At 39.4% G+C, this 20,642-nt stretch overlaps 2 protein-coding genes across 3 annotated transcripts; one reads left to right on the top strand and one right to left on the bottom strand.

Annotated features, from left to right (window-relative positions):
• Positions 1–1,998: 1,998 nt before the first annotated feature.
• Positions 1,999–11,412, top strand: slc2a12 (solute carrier family 2 member 12). Its single transcript, XM_026143440.2, has 6 exons — positions 1,999–2,136; positions 2,904–3,021; positions 6,651–7,946; positions 8,508–8,630; positions 10,671–10,803; positions 11,063–11,412. Exons 2-6 carry the CDS (start codon positions 2,925–2,927, stop codon positions 11,148–11,150), a joined length of 1,737 nt encoding a protein of 578 aa, XP_025999225.1. The 5' UTR covers positions 1,999–2,136; positions 2,904–2,924; the 3' UTR covers positions 11,151–11,412.
• Positions 11,413–13,450: 2,038 nt separating this feature from the next.
• On the bottom strand, positions 13,451–17,954 carry tbpl1 (TBP-like 1). 2 transcript variants are annotated; one of them, XM_026143542.2, is made up of 8 exons: positions 17,848–17,954; positions 17,145–17,244; positions 16,648–16,893; positions 16,467–16,549; positions 15,321–15,384; positions 14,909–15,012; positions 14,296–14,390; positions 13,451–13,920 (listed from the first exon to the last, which is right to left on the bottom strand). In XM_026143542.2, exons 3-8 carry the CDS (start codon positions 16,780–16,782, stop codon positions 13,838–13,840), a joined length of 564 nt encoding a protein of 187 aa, XP_025999327.1. In that variant the 5' UTR covers positions 16,783–16,893; positions 17,145–17,244; positions 17,848–17,954; the 3' UTR covers positions 13,451–13,837. The 2 variants fall into 2 exon arrangements, with proteins under 2 accessions (XP_025999327.1, XP_025999325.1); XM_026143540.2 differs by having other exon boundaries at positions 17,776–17,904.
• Positions 17,955–20,642: the final 2,688 nt, after the last annotated feature.

Here is a 20,642-nt window from a genome sequence, read left to right on the forward strand (position 1 = left end):
TCGAGTCCCGGCTTGGACAGTCTCGGTCGTTGTGTCCTTGGGCAAGACACTTCACCCGTTGCCTACTGGTGGTGGTCAGAGGGCCCGGTGGTGCCTTTGTCAGTGCGCCCCAGGGTGGCTGTGGCTACAATGTAGCTTGCCATCACCAGTGTGTGAATGGGTAAAGCGCTTCGGGGTCCTTAGGGACTAGTAAAGCGCTATACAAAATACAGGCCATTTACCAACAACTTAGGAATGAAATTAAAACAGGAGTCATAGTGATAGCAAAACACAATGAACCAAGCATAAATGACTAACATGAATCAAAACTAAAGGCCCATTAACATCAAACTCAAGCAGAAGAGAAACCAAACTCCAGAAAACTCACAACCCTCGGTCCAAGGCCATCACCTGATGTAACCGCAATGACAAAAGGGTCGGGTGAGATTAGATGTGCACAAAGTGTCCTGTTAAATTCTAAAAAGTATCAGGAGCCCAAAAGTTTACAGTTAGTGTCACTTTTATTTTAGATTTACCTCACTGGTTTTGGTATAGCAGCATCTTCTTCAGCTTTTCATCACTTTTTCTGATTCAGTGCTGCCGAGCTGTTAGAAATGCAACCACACAGTGACCAAGAACTTAGACGTTAACATCAGGTTGTTTTTGTTGTAATGATGTATTTTCCTGTGCCAGAACTTCTCATATCCAAAATCTCAGTTTTTAATAAAGGCATAGTGCTGTAGTGAATCAAAAAAATCTGCTAGCATGAATGTTTAGTTTCGAATTGTAAATATAAAATAAGTAAATGTGTAATTGCCTTTACTGTCCTGCAATCTTAAAACAGAAATTATCTGTTAATTTACTGGAAAAAATGTACATCACTCTTTCAAAGCAGACCGACATACCCCAAGTTACCAATACAAGATGGCAGTACTGAACACCAACAACAGCAAACCTGTAAACTTTTTAATCTGTAATGCCACTGTTGTGCATTTTTGACTCACTAAAATAAGGCATACACAGAGACACGGATCAGGCTCTAACCATGAATCTGTCTAAAGTGCAAAAAACGGGGAAAAAAGTATTATGCTGTATTGCAAATGATAGCTGTATAATTCTACCTTTCTAGGAACCAAAACAGATCCTGTTTTTCCTGTTATTTTGTGGAAAGCACTAACTGGGGAGTGACAATGTCTGAATGTCTGGAATGTGGCATTTAAAAGTACAAAATATATGTTGTCCATCATATTTACCAAAGCCACCCCTGAGACAGATTGCAGTCTTCACAAGGCTGCTTCTGGTTCTCTGGCCTTATGTTTGACATTCCGGGGTTATATGATCAGATAACTGGTTAAATTAGGCACCTCGGGAAATGAGACGGTAGATTCTTTATAACAAATATCCCCCTTTTCAATAGAGGATATGAAAAGTCCAGTATTTGCTGACTCAAATATTGTCATAGCTTATGAGCGCAGGCATGTGTGCACACCTTTGGCAAACTTCTAAGAGGATCAGATGATGTGTTTCAAAAAAAGGTCAGACTGGATCATATAGGTCGGACCATCTAAATACATATCAGTGAAAGTAGGCCAAGCACAAACAGAGCTCCCCAGGCATGTTAGGCCACATTCTGTCATCTGTGAAGAGCGGCAGGTGTGACTGAAGCAGTCGAAGAAAAAGGGCATGGGAAACTCAGTAAACAGCAGGTGGCCGGACTGCTTGTTGTCACATGCATCCAGTGCCTTTATGAGTGACTGAGCATTATTGATACAGGTGCATTTTTTTATAGCCTGCTTTATATTAGGAATCACAGCTGAAACCACTACATCATATTTGTCTGTGATTACAGCTGGAAGTCATATCAAAGAAAGATCAGAAACTCGGGTGTGCATTATTCATTAGGAGGGGCACGTGGAGATACACTTTGGTCCAATAAGAGGTCACGATAGGAGGTCCAAGGCTAAGGAGAGTTTTCTATTGGTAGTGCGGGAATAAGTGTGCGGGGTTATGCAAATACTTGAGCAAAAACAAGCCGAGAGCGTGCAGTAACACGAGCGAAAGAGGAGTCCGGGGAACTCTGGAAGTGTGGACACGAGAACGAATGGACCGACAGACTCGGGCGTAGGCCAACAGCAGAAAGAAAGCCTGTGGCGCCAGGTAGGAATAATGTCACTGCACTCGGCTGTCATTACAACCTAAATGTGTGCTCTAAGAAACTTTTAGGTAGCAAAAACGGTTTGTTTGCACATAAACACACCCGTATTTGAGCGCCGTGGGCTTTTGCACTAAAGACGTCTGTGATTCCTGGTACTCAGTGCTGTCTAGCCTCTACAGAAGTGCACTGCAAGGGTTTAGCTCAACTCTTGTATATTATATAGGCAGAAAAACACGCGATCGTGGACTTTGTCTGTAGTATCACTAATTATAACAGTGATCTGTTGCAACATTGAAGTAGCATTGATCACAGTGCAGTATCTGGTCACAGGTAAAGGAGAGAGCACAGTTTCTATAGCTATTTCCAGAGATTTTCAAAAAACACGTGCAACACTTTCAGCTTTAAACAACTATATGCCACACAGTCGTCAGCTCTTTACAGATCCAGCTGCAGCTGTCCGTGGTGAGCTTCACACAGCTGGTTTGTATGACAGGGAAACCTGGGTGCGCCCAGCCAGAGCCACAAAGAGGCATCAGCTGATTCTTCACCTGTGACTGGGGATCATGTTTGATGATTAATTATGTTTTTCTGTCTGGATCTGTTCATGTTACTGTATAATAAATATTTTATAATGATGCCTGGGATGTTGATGTGAATTAGAATTTCATGTATCTGTCCTTGTGCAACATGAATAATATCTGCTGTATTTTTTCTTGCCTTTGCACAATGATTTGTTTGTTTAAATACGCTGGTGTGTACTTGTTTGTAGGTCTATTGTTAGTGGCGGTTAATGATGGAGTCCAGCAGCGAAACCAAGAGGATGACCTCTTACCTCCCAAGCAAACCCTCAGCTGAGAACCAAAAGCTGACCTCACCCAGAGAACCAGGTATGAACAGCCACTGATGTTGTCTTTTATCAGGTTTAAAAGTGTGCATGTGCATGTTCCGTTTAGAGCTTATATCTTACGTCATTTAAAAGACTAAATAGGGTTTAAAAAAAGGGGGATTCTCTGCTGAACATTGCTAAACACTTAAATCCCTAAGAATGCATATAGTGAAAGTCAGTGTTGGCTGTCCCTTAGAGAAAGAAGATGTAGATGATTGCTCAAGGAATACTGTCTAGATGTGGAACTGAGATGTAATAATTTGGCTCAACATCTGGAAAACTCAGCAAACCTGCTTCTTAGAATGGATACATGAATCCTATGATTATTAAGCTGGAGCAAAAGAAAGGCATTTGCTGCATGAGCAACTTCTTCACATTAGCTGTTGCTCAAACACTCATTTATGATTAAGCCAAAACATGTTTATGACAGCTTTTTATGCTTGAGTCCTGGTCATGCTGACCTTGGTTGCACAATAGCAAAAACGTTGCACGGGCTCTTCACAAGTATCCATCCATAATGTTAAAAACATAACCCAGTCAGCTTCATATGTGACTAAACTACACGCTAGAAATATAAGTCACTAAACTGAGATATATTGATTCTCCAAGTAATAATTTGCATCAATCAGGAGCTAGGTTTAGCTCAGCATCCAGATAACCTGACAAACCCGCTTCTTAGAATAGTTTAATGAATTGCAGGATTACGGAGCTGAGCTTCTCGAACAGTGATTTATGATTAAGCCAAAAGGTGCTGATGTCTGATTTCTTGTGTCTCAGTCACGACGTATTTATGTGCCAAAAATGTGACACAAATTCTTCACATAATGCCCACCCACTGTTTGGAAAAACATCAGTCACCTTGCTATTTGCCTTCACTACATGTTGGAAAGAGTGCATTTTATGATAATCAGATACTGAAGTGTGGTACTGCCAGGCTTACACTTGACCTGGATGCAGAAGCAAACACTTTGCTTTCACTGCACTGGCTCTGCTGTACATGGACTTCATTGGTAGTCAGATAAGGACAGCTAACAGGTCACGGTAGGCCAAAAAACATTTCCCAGTGGTGGACCCTCCAGCCACAGTAAACGTGTGTTTGTGCGTCTAAGGTAGGCTAGCACATGGTTGGAAATAAACAATTCCTTGTTTCAAATTAAAAAAAAGTGGGGTTGTTCTCTAGAACAGTATTAGCAAGTGCGCCAGTGTGAATTTTGAGTTAAGGTATCACAGGCTGTGACATGCTAACAAATGACATAAAATCCTATTATTAGACAACCATTTAATGGAAATGACTGATATGAGGCTGAGTGCTGGGGTTGCAGCTGAACTGTCAAAGCAAACTTCGTAGCATTTAATAGTTTGCAGCTGTGTTAGCTTTCCTTGAATCGTGTGTAATAAAATCATATGTAATCATATCTAATAAAAGCTCTCACTAGTGTGGTCGTTAGATACACATTTGTGTTTATAGCTTTAGAAAGTACAGTTAATAACAGGTGCAGGGATATTATCACCTAATGTAATATAACTAATGATGCATTATGTAAGATAATGCTAAAGTCATCTTCTTCCTCTTTCATCTGTAACAATAATCTATTAGTCAACGTGAAGCACTCCTAGCACATGTTCACAAACACACAGCCTTACCAGATTGCTTCATTCTTCTTCTGATCCTTGACCACTAATTCCACACAGTCAGCACTAATAAAGTGACTTCATGGTCGGGTGAACCTTCTGAGGACTCTTCGTAAACCCTGACTTGACTGAATATTTGTTACTTAAGAGTTTTTTTGTTGTGGAAGGTGAACGGACACAGTACCGCATTAGCTTACGCAATATCATCTACTGCCCCTCCACACTCTGTTTACCAAGTTCTTAATCCTGCATATGAGCTTGACAAGTTATAAACAAGAACATATTACAACACTCTGATTCTGATCCATACAGGTTGTTTGTATTACTGTTTAAATGTGAGGCACAACAAAGCAGTGTTAAGAAGATGGCATCCATTCTCGAATACAGTTATTTTTTTAAATCTAAATGTTTAACTATTTATTAGTTTGCAAGTAAACCTTTTTCAGATCAAACATGTCTAGGACATACTAGTTCAAGATGTTAATATTTCCTACTAGTCTTTGCAACAGGCCATAACCACCAAATAAAAAGGACCAGCGGTTGCTTGTAGCTGCTTAAGGGATATTATCAAGTATACATAAAATTCTCATGAGCCTTTGTTAAAGATACAGAGGTTAATCTGTTTAATCGAAAAATAATAATATTGTACTCACTAAGATATATAGGTAAGTTTATAATTATATATCCTAATTTTGTATAAATTATGAATTGATACATTTGCAAAAACTTAGAATTAATACATTAAAAATACACAGAAACAGTTTGTGGAAGCAGCCATGTCATTCCACCACACTGAATAAAGTGGTCGTCCCTTCTAATTGTGTTTTGGCAGGACAGCCTAACACGACTGCACCCCCGTCAACTGCTGGTTATTAGCATTAGTATCTCACGGTCCCTCTGGCAAACAGTTTGATTACATTCACACATCGTATGAGAGTTTATTTGCTAAGTGTCCGAATCCAACACTGTTACATTCACACTCACTACAACTGAACAGCAGTCAGAGACATTTGTTCTATTGTGGCCACCATAGCTAGGATGGTGGACTTGAATTGGGAGGGATAGGAAAACAGTTCAGTTGATTGCAGTCTACAGTCTACAGACATCTAGTGGTAAGATTTTACACACTGTAACTTTAATAAATGAAGCCACAGCACTGTGTCCTTGCATAAGAAAACATTAGATGGTATCAGATCACCTTAAGTGAGTTTTTAATCTTTTGAGGTAGTCAAATGCTATATAAAAACTTTTAATCTTATCCGGTTTACAGGCAGATACATGTGTTCTGGAAGCTGTTTTAGGAATTGGGTAACATGTTGTAAAAGCATTTTACCTGGGGCAGAGTCCGTTTTGTGGCCAATCAAATAAGGTTCAACCTGTTCCTCCATTCTAGACTAAATGGCTGTTTCTGGCGATGGCATGGGGGTGCAGTGATTAGCACCTGTGCAGGAAACATCTGGCTTTGTATGTTGAAACTCCAAAGTGATGTGTGTTAGTTTAGCTGATTTATTTCTAAGCTGACTGTAGGTATGAGTGTAAATGACTGTTAGCCTTGTCATGGATCCCACCTAGAATGAACAGGGATGATGTCGGGACACGTTACTAAGGCCAAAAAAGGCATTATTGACACATATTGTGACTTCATTCTTACATGCCATTTTCCCTGTTGAGCGGCATTGACTTGAGCCAGTCCAAATGTGGAACTTTGTCACAGAATGTGGGACAAGAGGACCTGGATACTCTAGACGCACCTCTTACCTTATGTAGCCCACAACCCTTTCTCTGTATTTCTCTGTATTACTGATAATGTTCGAAAAACACAACACAATAAAACTAGGCCCACTTGCTGGGTTAACCTACAATCTTGGTCTTGTTTTTTTGGGACAAAAAGTGAAGCTAGGAGATTGGAAACTTGCACTTGGCGCTTAATTCAGTATAGCTATCATCTTAAGATACATTCTTTCACTGTGTTCTCTGTATTTCTGTCCCTTTCTGCAGGCTGCAGCTGGCTGGTGGTGGTTGCAGCCATAGCGGCCTCTCTGAGCGGCCTGATGTTGGGCTACGAAATGGGGCTGACTTCTGGGGTCCTGCTGCAGCTGCGGGGCCTCCTCTCTCTCTCCTGCAGGGAACAGGAACTGCTGGTCAGCTCCCACCTGCTCGGTGCACTCCTCGTCTGCCTGGCCGGAGGAACATTTTTAGATCGCTACGGCCGACGCTGCTCTTTGCTCCTGAGTGCTGTTCTAGTAGTTGGCGGCACCGTTGTGCTCATCGCTGTGGCTTCTTTTGTTGCACTGACACTTGGCCGTGTAATTGTGGGCATGGGAACATCTCTTTCAGGGACAGCAGCTTGTTTGTACATTGCAGAGATCTCACCGAGGGAGAGGAGGGGTCTCCTGGTGACGCTGTACGAGTTGATGTTGGTTGTTGGTGTAATGCTGGGATTCGGCTGTAGTTACGCCTTTGCTACCGTACCTCATGGCTGGGTCTATACATTTGGACTAGTAATTCCTCCAGCACTCCTGCAAATAGGTGCGCTCATATTCCTCCCACCCAGTCCACGCTTCCTCGTTGCTCAGGGCAAAGTGGAGCGGGCGAAGAAAGTGTTGGCCAGAATGAGATGCGTAAGTAAGGAGCGTGTGGAAGTGGAGCTCAGGGATATCCAGGTTGGACTGAAAGAAGAATCAGAGCATAGCTTCTTGGAGCTTTTCAGTGCCAAAGCTAATCTGCGTTCACGGCTCCTAATAGGTGTGGCCTTAGTCTTCCTCCAGCAGGCTACTGGACAGCCCAACATCCTTTCCTATGCTTCGCCACTTCTCCGCAGCGTTGGCTTCAACAGTGATGCTGCAGCAACCCTGGCCTCCACGGGGTTCGGAGTCGTAAAAGTAGTTGGTACCATCCCTGCCGTGTTGCTGGTCGACCGATTGGGACCCAAGAGCTTTTTGTGTGTGGGTGCTGTCGCTATGGGATTATCGCTGGCTGCCCTTGGTACATTGACTCTACAAAGTCACACTCACCTCACAAGCCTGTGCAATAGCCAAAGCCCTCTAAACAACACGCATATGCCATGGGATTTAAACGAAACCTTCACAGACTTTGAGAATAGTGGCACTTTGTCTACCCACCTGGAAAACCAGTGGAACACTGAACAGGTGCAGGGGCTCAAAACAGAGAATGATGCAGTGTGGGAATCAGTAGGAAGAAGGACTCTTGTTGAAGTGTCTTCCTCACTGAAGTGGGCGTCATTGATCAGCCTGCTGGTGTATGTGGCAGCCTTCTCAATTAGTCTTGGACCAAGTAAGTACCCGTACATTATGGTTCACATACACATGCAGTGTCTCTGTATTTATCTAGAGACTGGATATATAAGATGGACATTGCTTCTGAGTCTGAAAAGTGAAGCTAACTCATTTGCTTCAAACATGCATTTTTTCTAATGGACGACTTCCGTGGTTGCAAAAACCACTTCCTGTTATTTAGAAGTGTATGGAAAGTTAATCCAATGTTTTCGGCATTGGTAAAAACACTTTCCTGGGCTCAAGTCAAGTTTTTCCTCTTATTAAAGTTTGAATTAATGAATGATCATGACATCTGGTTTCAAAAATCTGAGATGGAAAGCAAATATAGTCAGCTTATGGTAAGACAGTGAGATTTCATTAACTCTCATTAACCTTAAATGGTTAAGGGAATGGTTATACACAGTCTTCCATGTGTGAGCATTTTGCTACACTTACATTTTTTGGCATCCAGCAGCAGGGCATTCCTTCCCAGTGTTAATCCTTGTAGTGCTATATAAATAAAACGAGTTAGACTGAGTTTCTTATACCCCTCTTTTTTTTGTCCTTTATCTCTTTTTAGTGGTGTACGTCGTTCTCAGTGAGATCTTTCCGATGGGAGTCAGAGGTAGAGCTGTATCGGTGGTGTCAGCTGTAAACTGGGCCACAAATCTGCTGATCTCCATGACCTTCCTCACCATCACGGGTGAGTACTTTATTACTTATAATTTATAAATTGTAGGTTCTAGCTAGTTGTGGTATGTGCTATACTTACAGCAGCTATACTTACACGACACCAACTCTCTGCCACCTACAATGCCGCATTGAGATCCTTTCCCTGGTGCCTCAACCCCCACTCACATCTTACATCAGGTGATCTCATTGGGTCTCACAATGGTTTCACCTAAAACCTCTGGTGATAATGAGCCATGCCTTTTTTCATACCTTGCCTCATGTGGTGAGACACATGATCAATCAACAAACCAAACAGAAATTTCCAGCTGGGTTTAAATACCTGGGACTCTCAACCATTTGGTTTTAGAACTGAACAAGTTTCTTGGATGAGAAGTGAAACATCTTTAAGAAACTTAAAGACTTGAACTTAAAGTCGAATCGCTTTCTTTTCCAAGCTCCTTAGACTACCATGGCCTGAACGACTGAGAGCCTACACTGACATGTATTTGCACCAGACATGTTTAAACTAGTGCAAGAATTCACAGAAACTCTGTAAAAATTAACACAGAGTTTCTGTTTGACAAGTGATAATCATTTTAAAAAACACATTTTTACAATTTTACTATCCTCCAACAGAACTGCCAAGATCAAGCCCAAGACCACACCTAACCCAATTAGTTAGTGTTCACATTTTGGCATCTCTTTATTTTAGCACCTGGTTGGCATTGTTTGCCAAACATTTGCCTATATAGTGGACCTAAACTAGGTTATGCAGCTATATTTTAAATGTTACTTTATTAGTAACATGTAAAAATGAAAATACATAGTCGTCATACAGAAAGAGACAGGGTAAACCCTAGACAAATTCTCATTATGTCAGAAAACAGACAAACCCAGACTTTTATATTCATACTTGTGACTAATTTGACTTTAAATCGTTAATCTTGTGGAAAGAAACAGAAGCGTCCAGAGGTTTTTAAATAAGAAACCTTACTATGAGCGTTACCAGTGCATCGCTGTGTTGCCCAAATGTCAAAAATGAGAAAAGTTCAAAGCAATTGCAGACCTGTTGCTCTGGTTTCCTAAAATGCCAAATGTTTGTGTGTATCTTTTATGATTGACAAGTCTGGACTGCAAGAAAGAAGCCAGTTTAGCTCCTGGACTCTTTTACTTTTTAGTCATACTATTGTAACAATGCGGTATGTGTATGTGTTGACATTGTCTTTTTTAAGTAAGCATAGCATTTAAATACTGCTCCCTGTCATATGTAGGGTGGCTACACAAACAAAGCTCAAAGCAGTCCTACCATTCATGCTAAAGGGCAAGTTCCAAACTGTATAATTACTGCTGCAACATGCAAATTAGGGACCTTTTGTCTCCTTATGTAAGTCAGTCTGTAAGTCTGACAGGTAAATATTTAATTAAAAAAAGGGAACACTCAGAGGTGTAGTAGCGCTATTTAGTGTGTGACAAGTAGTGTTGCTATGGTAACACAAACAGTCAAACATTTTTGCTTAATCAGCTGAGTTACTGCGCTATACTGTTTGAAGATTTTTGTTTAAGCGTGGTTTGGCAATGGCTTGCTGAAATAAGCAAGAACTTCCTTGAAGTAGATGTTGACCAGATGGCAACATCTGATGTCCTTGTATACATTGCTCAGCTATAATCCATTCAAAGATGTGCAAGTTATGCATGTCATATATTGTAGTGCACTCATATGGTCTTACAAATTCCTGAACTCATGGTGCAAATTTCAGTTTTTGCTTTTAATACGCTGCTGCCTGAACATTGTGGGCAATCATGGAACTTAATTGTTATCCCAGGTTTCATAGTAAGATAGTGGTATATAGCTTGGACGTGTTGTTGGTCTATTGAAGGAAAATGAACATGCGTATAAAATTCATCAGTATCAACATTTGGACTTTTTAAATTAAATTTGGATGATTTGCAAATCATTTCTTATTTATTTTATTTTTTTACATAATGTCTCAATTTTTTGGGAAACGGGGTTGCTTATGCAGCAAGTATGGTATTGCATTATATTAATTGTTTCGTTTTTTGTTTTTTAAAGAAAACATCGGTGTGCCCACTGTTATGTTCCTGTACTCCACCATGAGCTTTGTTCTGCTGGTATTCGTCGTCCTCTTTGTCCCTGACACCAAAGGTCGCACACTGGAGGAGATCTCAAAAGAGCTAGCTAAGAAGTGAGTGGTAACACTTCCTAGCTAAATTTACCCTTTACCCTTCATTTTAATTTTCATATTTATTTCCTATCCTATTCAGTCTTTTTTTCTTTAGGTCACGAGCAGTCTAAGCATTTCACTGCATATCGTACTGTGTATGACTGTGTATGTGACAAATAGAATTTGAATTTGAACATTCGACGTCTATGCCATCAACATCTAGTAAACTGGTTTGTGAAAGTGATTTTTACCTTCTGTTTCTCCCCTCCCTGTTTAACAGGAAGACTTTTAAGGTGAGAATTTCCAGGCCGGTTCAGCCTCAAGAGAGCCTGATCAGGGACAGCAAACCTACACAACAACTGTCCTGAGAGTCAAGAGCAACGATCAAGACAATATACAATCAAAAATATCCATATATCTAGAATAATCCTTTAATTGTCCCACAAGGGGAAATTTGGTTGTAACAGCAGCCAAAAAGACACATATACAAACAAACAGTACACAGGACACGGAACAGAAACATACACAATTTTTCTTACATATTTACATTAAGGACAATGGTTATTATAAACAGAGTACTGTACAGTTATTAAATTAAATAAAAATAACTACAGGTAAGAGGCAAACCAGGTTGTAGTGCGAATTGGTTAATTAACTTATTGCAGTTACAGCGCAGATGTAAACATCTATGTTTGTTGGGAGCAGTTCTGATTGTACAGTCTGACAGCTGCAGGGAGGAAGGACCTGCGGAAACGCTCCTTCATGCATCTAGGATGCAGCAGTCTGTCACTGAAGGAGCCTGCAGTTCAGCAACAATCATCTCATCTACGTCGCTATATTGGCTGTAGTTACAGCTGTTTCTTGATGATGATGATGCCCACATGTGATCCCATCATGGAGCCTTTGATTTTTTTTAAATGAGCATAGCTAGTATTATATTCTAGTATTAATTGCTATATTCAAGAAAAAGCAAATCTTTTTCTCAGATTTCCATCAGTTTTTACATTTTTTTTTCTCCGTTTTGAGTAAAAAAAAAATTCATCTAGCAAATCTGGCATTATATTAACTAAAATCAAACACCAATAGCCCAAACTGGTACTCGTTCTTTGGAGGAGGGCAAGCTTATTCCTAAGCACAGTGTCATTTTATTGGTGCCCATTGTTATATTTAACATGGTACACAAGGGCCAAACCAGTCATACCAGTTATGTTAGTGGATGTGTTCAAAACCCACATGAAATATGGAAGGAATTGTTTGTCTCCTCATTTGCATTTTATGGGAACACGCAGCTAGCTGTGTAAGACCGGCTACTGAATGTTTAAAAAGAATCGGCGAAAAAAAGCAAATCACGAGGTTCAGGAGCCATGTTTGGCATGAATTGTGATTTAGACCGATTCCTTCTTTTATTTTTTATTAGTACGATGCTGTAATGAGTTTAAGAATACAAATTCTATAGCGGATGCCCTATGCACGAGTAAAACATTTACATTTTATAACCTGTACTTTGACTTACATCACCTTTTAAATGTTGCAATGTGTGTTTGCAAAGCCTGACATGGAAATCTCAGTCGTTAATGACAGTATGGAAGACATTCTAGGGAAAAAAAAAACAAAAAAACAAATCAACTGGGAAGTGCCTTCTCCACATGTACTCGGGATATGTTCACACACACAAAAACAATGTCATGCAAAGGGAAGCAAACACACCACACAGTAGTCCACTGGTTGCCTGTTCACTTTTATTTTTTTTTATACAAAATACAAAAATCCAAGTGCCACAATTTTTCAGTTGACACTAGTTCAAAAAGTACTCCATCATACACACATTTAAACAGCATGTCTAAGCTTTTAATCAACATTTTTTCTATCAGATGCATTTATATACATACATACATGTTGCCTTTATGCCTGTCCGAACACTCATGGTTGCCTCAAGAATTCACATGAATGTATTACGAAACCTTTTCGACAAGTGTTAGTGCTGCCATACAACTTTGTACGACTCCACAGAGTGGCTGCTTTTGTAATTATGAGTCAGTTACTTTTTCATGTTATGTTTTTGCTACTTTGTGTGTGTGTGTGTGTGTGTGTGTGTGTGTATACTGGCAATTGTGGACAGTGTTTTAATGATTTCTTAGTCCTCTGCTAATAAAAAAATCTCCTCAATATTGTCTAACAAGTGGTTGTGTTCAATGAACAGCTTAACTCGTCACTTGAAAACTGAAAATATTCTTAACCTTTGAGAAGTGTTCAACATGTCAAAACATTAAAATACATCAAGCATATTTGCAAAATGTTCTTAAAACTATTAAGAAACAACAAGAAATGAAATGTGCCTTATTGTGAACAAAAGGAAGTAAATTTGAGGTGTGTTTAAGTTGTAAGTGGATGTGTTTCTGCATATCGGCCTGCTCTTACATTGTGTACACTGATAATATTCCACTTCTCTGTCTGCTGTTTTTCTCCTTTAGCAATAACACGGGTAATACAGAGTACCTGTGCAGGACTTTTACAAACCTTGGACGGCGGTATATATATATATATATATATATATATATATATATATATATATATATATATATATATATATATATATATATATATATATATATATATATATATATATATATATATATATATATATATATATATATATAGCCAAATCTTAAATAGTTTCAAAATGGTCTTTAACTGTCCATGCAGAGACATCCAAAAGCAAATACGCTACAGCAAATAACTTCCTGCCTCTTCACTGTCAGGTGAGGAGGACGGGTGCCTGCTGAAGGATATTAAGTTTGGAAGACATTTGCAGGTTTAGGCTGTTAAAATCACAAGATCCCAACAACTCCACAACAACGTTAAAATTTTGTAAAAAATAACGAGGACATTTTAGGACGTTACAAGTGTGGTATTCCAAGCCCAGCCTATGAATGAGTTCAGACGTTTGTGGCTGTTGCCACATAGTGATGAAACCAAAGCAAGCAATTCCAAGGATAAGGTGCTTCTTCGTCCGTTTTGAGTACTCAATAGCTCGAGTCCTTAGTCTTGTATCGTTTCATTTGCAGCGGGGTTTCTGACACTCAAACAGTAGCGGGTAGACTTGCTCCACTGCTGTGGCCACGTTCTGGACATTTGGTCCTAAGCCATCCAGTGATGGTGTGAAAGCAGAAAAAGATCAGCAAAAATATATCAGGACAAAGAAAAAACAACAGAACTGGAATAGAAGCTTTAAAAAAAAAAAAAAGGAAAAAAAAGACTGCCTTGGGTTTCAACTTTAGCCTGATAAACAGTGCACCACACGAAAGGAAGCACAAAAAACAATTTCGCTTGAGTAAAATTCTTGGAGGAATTGGGTTATTTACAAACCGCTTTCCTCATTGAAACAAGTTATAAAATGCTTTCATTTTACATGACCTCAATCCCTTAAGCCAATGTGCCTTCTTAGCTGTACATAAAAAGGGGTAAGATACTTAATGTGTCTGTGTGTGTTGAGCCTCGTAAGGAGTGAGATACCTGTAACTGTGAGGCTGCCAGTTGAGAACACTTGTATAGTCGCCTTTAGATTTTTGATCCTGTATGTAGCAGCTGGGTGGAGCTCAGGTTCATAACTGTAAATGGTAAAAAGTTTTTAGTACATGTGTGCACATCGGCAAAGTTATACCTACAGCTTTGTGAGTAACGGACTTGATGCATGTTTAGATGCCAGCCTATATTCTGTCAGATAGCATGTACAACAGTAATCCAAATCCAACAACTAGAGTACACACACACATACTTCTTCAGCCTGCTTGCTCCACTGTAGTGTCAGGTACATGCACTCAATGCGGTGAGGTTTACTCTAACCACTAGAGGTCATCCTCCACTAGCAAACATTAAACTTTTATTCCCCGTTCACTTTGCACATTATTGCTGCTCATGTCAGGACTTGAAATCACAGTTGTCACTATTTTCTTTCAATATGGTATCACACCATGAAGCTAACAACCCAAAGAAAACAGCAGAAAGCAATAAGACTGTGGATAAACATATGCTACAGCTTGATCAGGATAGTTATAATGACGATGACAATGATGGCATTGATTTTAATTAATGTTGCAACAGTTGTGACTTAGCAGCACTGCATTACCTGGCAATGGGTCGGTTATTCTTCGTGAAGTTTATAAGATTGACTGCAAATGGCATGGAGCACACTGCCAGCACATTCACAACTTTGAAGGCTGAAAACCTCACCTGAACAGACAGCATAAACATATGAGACACAAAATACACGCATTTATGAGTTTACACTTCTTTTTATTTTAGGTCCAATAATTAAAGGAGAAATCCAGTTTAGGTCTTATGGCCTTAATGTAGATAACTGCAGTTTCAGGTAGTTTGAGCTTTGTGACACTGTGCGTTACCCTGCTAGTAACAACCATCAGAAGATGGGGACTCTGTGGTCTTAATAGTTGGGACAACGTTCAGGTAGGCTGAGTTTAAACAAATAACAGATTGACTGTGTATTTCCATGCAAAACCAGCTGCTGTGATTATTCTTACCTTGAAGCCTAGTTTCTGCAGACAGCGTGCTAACCTGCGAGCACCGAGCTTTGCCTCATCCTCACTTTAAAAAAAAAAAAAAAAAGAAGGAAGAGAAAAGAACGGATAAATGGCAGCATAACTCAGTGAAATGAATTCCTTGGTATACAAACCATAATCAGAAACTAACATCTTTTTGAGTAATTAAGTAATACTTACAATCCAAACCTCTAAACTGGGCTAATACAGATGAGGGCAGAAGTATTATTCATGCACATTCTAGTTTTACTTGGGCTGCTTATATTATTTGACTTTGCACAGAGAAATAAAAATATTTGACAAAAACTACCAGGGTTAAAATCATTAGCCTCCCGACGCCAATTTTCAATTGCGTGGATGCTGCTGGATAACAGTCTCCAGTCATTAATTGGAGTTTTCAGTCCTTAATCTGACCAAAAAATTCACTTTAAGTATGTATAATCCTTCTCCAGGTTGTTCTTAGCATGTTTCAGTTTGCCCTAAGATGTCTCTTCTGCAGAAGTAGAGCTTTTCTTGGTCTGTATCCTAGTGAGTGTCTTCTTTGTTACCACAATTCTTGACTTGGCTAAGTCAGTCACTAGTGTCTTTGGAGTTGGTCTTTAGACACATCTGTCACGACTTTTCTTTCCAGAGTGTTTGCAATCTTTTGCTTCCTACCTTTGCCACACTTGTGTAAGTACTCTGTGGCTCTCTTTGAATTTCTTGATGATATCCAATGTGATAACTTTGTATATTCATTTCCTGCTTTGTGAGCATAAACAATTCTTTTTCTCAAGTCCGACCCGATTTCTTTTGAGTTTGGCATGATGCTTTCCCAAGTGACAGCTCAAACCCTTGTTGAAATTTCTACACTGCTGATAAATTGAAACATAGTTATACCAATTTAGTATTTAGTTTACTCTGTACTTTTAAATTAAATCAAAACTTTTAAATTTCATTCGGGGGACTAGTAATTCAGCTCTCATGTGAGAGAAATGCTAACTGCATTAGTTACATATGATAAGGGACGTAGCAGTACAGCCCCACAAATAAAGTAGCAAGACTTCTGAGGCCAAAAGAAGCAAATAATTTGACATTTAGTTAGGTATAGGTGTGTGTATCCATGTTGCATTATGAGTGTCAGTCTACCTTGTTGCTCCAGTGCAGATGATTTTCCCTGAAGACCAGATTGAAGCAGTTATCATTGGTTTACGAAGCTTCATCAGGACTTTCTGAGGACAAAAAAAGAGAAGTCACAATTTCATGTCTCAGTTCTAACTGTTGACATGAATGCAGCATTCTCTAGTTTCACCAATAACAATACACTTACCCCTACTTCTGGCTTATAGATGACATTTGTTCCTTCTAAGGCAATGGTGCGGAGGTTGAGGTGACACCGAGTCCGAAAGGTTGCCACCACATTGGTGATAATAATATCAAGTGCCTCATCATTGCTTGAATCCATGGGGAAGTGTGTGGTGCAGCAAGAGGACCACAGAGGTTTTTCTTCTCACTTATTCATGAAAAATGCCACCCCTCACCATTATTGCACCGATGGGAAAGGAGACAAGATGGGCTAAAAAAACAAACAAACAAAAAAAAGACCCAAATGAAGCCATTTTTCAAATATTTCTGAAATTTAAAATCAGAAATACTTCAAGGGGCATTGCACTACACGAATGAATATGTATTCATTCATTAATAAAAATATGTATTGCGGTGCCTGCTCTATATCAGAATTTTGCAGATGTATTTTGTGTTTGCTGAATTCACGAGTCCAGTTAGTATGTTAGTGTAAGTAAAAATGCTAAGAAGATTGGTTATCACCTCAGTTGCACACCACCATCTAATTATCTCCTCGCCCGCAAGGTGTTCTCCTCCACTTGAAAGACTTGACTGTGTCTCAAAGCACGAATCACTCAGATATCTGCAAGAAAATATTATTTTGTCAATTATTATTCTTTTAGCTGAGCGTCCAGCTAATTTCCCGACAAAAACCGATACAGACTAACACGTTAGCTACTTTCTACTGCTACTAACAACCAAGAAAGTAACAGCAAAATATGACCCTCGACGTCAATAATTCGTTACTTATAGACACGTTTAATGTATAGACCGTTGCTTTGTATTATAAACTGCGTTATAGCTCATGCAACTGATAAGCTTGCTTGAGGAAATGTTGCTAGCTAATCGGCAACTAATTCAACATAACTACATGCACTGAGTCGGTGTTTGCGCTAATAACTGCACTAATATGGGATTGTAAGCAAAACAAAGAGGTAACGACATTTCGCAACTGCTCAGCTAGCTAATGTTGTGAAGAGGTCTTTCCGTTAGCTAGCAACAAAGAAGAGTACACAGGCAGCAATGAATGAAAAGTTGTCAGCTATGCTAACTAGCAGACTAGCTGTCTAAAGCAAGTTAATGGCTGGTGTTTGTATCTTAAGAATCCAGCTACCGCTTTCGCTTTTTCTGTGATGTTATTCCAAAACACAAATAAGGCGGATAATAGTAAAATTTGTGGACAAACCACTTCCTCCGCACACAAACAAGCAGTAACAAACACGACACCTTCCGCTTCTGTTTTACAAAATAAAGTCGCTCCTAGTGGGCGCTAAATTAACGTCAACTTCCGGATCGTAAAATAAAATATAATTTAATCAGAATCAGAATACTTTATTGATCCCTGGGGGAACTTCAAATGCCTATATATTTCTGTTGCGAAGTTGTACCTAGCTGCTTACATTTAAAAAAAATAAATAAATAAAAAATAAATATATATATATATATATAATACTAACACTGCAAAACAACTGTGCAGCAATAATACAGTTTTTTTTTGAAAAAACTATAAACCATCAAAAAAATGAAAAACAAAAATGTAATAAGAACTCCTAATATATAGCTTTGTGTGTAAGTGTGTGTGTGTGTGTGTGTGTGGGGGGGGGGGGGGGGGGGGGTGAACACAGACACACTGTTGATCCAAACAGTCAGAGACAGAAACTTTTTCATGTTTATCATGAGCTTGTCAGGAACCTTGGCATGATTTTGGATGGCGATCTTAGCTTTGATAGTCATAATAATAAGGTCACCAGAACTGCATTCTGCCACTTAAAAATATATGAAAATTCTGAAAATTCTTACCTCAAACTGACTCTGAGAAAGTAGCCGATGCATTTATATCAAGCAGCTTAGACTACTGTAATGCTCTGTGTGCAGTATTATCCAAATTATCAGTAGGGTGACGTAAACTCATCTAGAATGCAGCAGCCAGAGTCCTGACATGCACATGGAAAGATTACACCAGTACTGAAGTCATTTTATTGGCTTCCAGTTCAATCCAGATTTACCACCAAAATACTGCTATTAGTTCTTTAACCAGTCAGTGACTTTAGCCCCCAGTACAAGTCTGACTTTCTCAGTGTCTATTAGACATCTCAGTCACCATGGATGGAGGTCTTTTAAATTCCCAGAATTAGATCCAATTGGGTTGAGGAGGCTTTTAGTTAGTGTGTGTGTTCTTTGATTTTGTGTCAGTTTGTTTGTTGGTTTTTAACTCGTATTCTATTTCTTTGTAAAGTTTTGTTTTGTTGTTTTTATTGCCTTATGATATTGTAGACCTACATGGATTTTGTTATCAAAAACATGATAATTACACGACCTTTTTCCCATCTTTGAAAAGTTAAAGACAAGGTTGTTAGTACCTATACTGCTCCAGGTGACATGAATGTACTGAACCACTGAAAAAGCCTTAACAAAGCTCACTTTAACAGCACATGGAATCACAATCACCTATGACTAATAAAGCATAAAGCATAGTAATAAAGCATATCACAAATATTTAATATTTCATGACTGCCTACCTGCCCTGCAATAGGCTGGGTTACAGCGCATACAAATGTACTGCCTATGCAGGCAGACTAACTGTATGTTGGTTTAAAGCTGTTTGGCACCACCTTGTGGAAGGTTGGCTTTCATAAGAAGGAAAATGAGGCAAATTTAATTTTCTGCTGCTGTGTGCAACCTTTGTCAGTTTTTATGATGTGTTGACATTTAAGACGTGCGGATTAGTGGCATCTCCAAGGATTGTGAATCAGTAAACACTCCCCAGGGAATTCTGAACGGGATTACAAAAGCAGACTGAAGTTTGGAAAGTTTATGTTATCAATGAGAGCGTTTGCAGTCGCTCTTGTGACTCATGAATGAATTTAGTCAATGGATGCTGAGGTGCCTGCATGCTGTCGCATTCTGTGGGGACTTTGACCTTTAAGCAGACTGATAATTTATATATGAATATTGTTGGTCTGACTTGAGCTCTTTTTAATTTATTTACATTTTATAAACTTTGCACAATACAGCATAAATGTTAAACTGATAAGAACAACATATCATCTTTATGAGATAATGTTGCCTAAAGCAATCGCAGATTTCAAAGTTTCTGTGTGTACGTGTGCGCATGTGTGTTTGTTTGTGTGCTTTAATACCCATTGACTTATGACTTGCTTATGAACACGTGCGCATTGTGAGCCGTGGCCCAGCTTCTTCATCTTGGCTCGCTGCAAACACTTCTCCTTCCTGGCTTGCTCCCAAACAAAACAGCAAAATAACTTCTTTATGATTCAGCCTTGTTGTTATTGTTCTTCCTCCCTAGTTACCAAATTGTGTCTTCCCCTCCTCTCATTTAATCATACAAGTCTTCTCTCGGTGAAATATAGCCTTGTAATTCACATCCATCCCCGTATAAGAAGCTTGTTCAGATGTCCCGAGATGTTTACTATAAAGGTTCAGATTTAGAGCAGGTTAGGAAAGTCAGACCACTCGCATTGTCGTCGTGCACTCGCTTGTGTGTGTTGTGAGATAGCTGACGCAGGGCGCAGGAGTATGTTTACAATTTGTTGGGCCGCATATCACTGGGGCAGCCTCTTCCCAGGGGAACAATGCTCTTACTCTCATTAGGTCAGATGATACGGCATGTAAACGCACAGATGCAAGCACTTACGGTTTAAGAGATGCAAATATGTCTAAGAATAAATAGACGGTCCATCACTGAAACTGCTTTGTGTGTGCATGTCAAGGAGATAGTTACAAAGGGAAAGTGAAAGATAAATCTGTCTTTTTTTTTATTCCTGGGAATACATATGTATAACCCTCCAAAAGCAAAAAGTAGTATAGAAGGGTAATAATTTTGGTCAAGCATTTATTATTGGGTGGAAAATATATTTCAGCTAACAAGGGTGAAAGTTGTTTGCGTATCCATAAATTCCCAAGCCCCAAGAGGTCTGTTTTCATCAGAATGCCCAGATGATCTGGACAGTTTGGTATTCT

The sequence above is a fragment of the Astatotilapia calliptera genome, chromosome 15, assembly GCF_964374335.1.
Source record: "Astatotilapia calliptera chromosome 15, fAstCal68.1, whole genome shotgun sequence".
Taxonomy (NCBI): Eukaryota; Metazoa; Chordata; class Actinopteri; order Cichliformes; family Cichlidae; genus Astatotilapia; species Astatotilapia calliptera.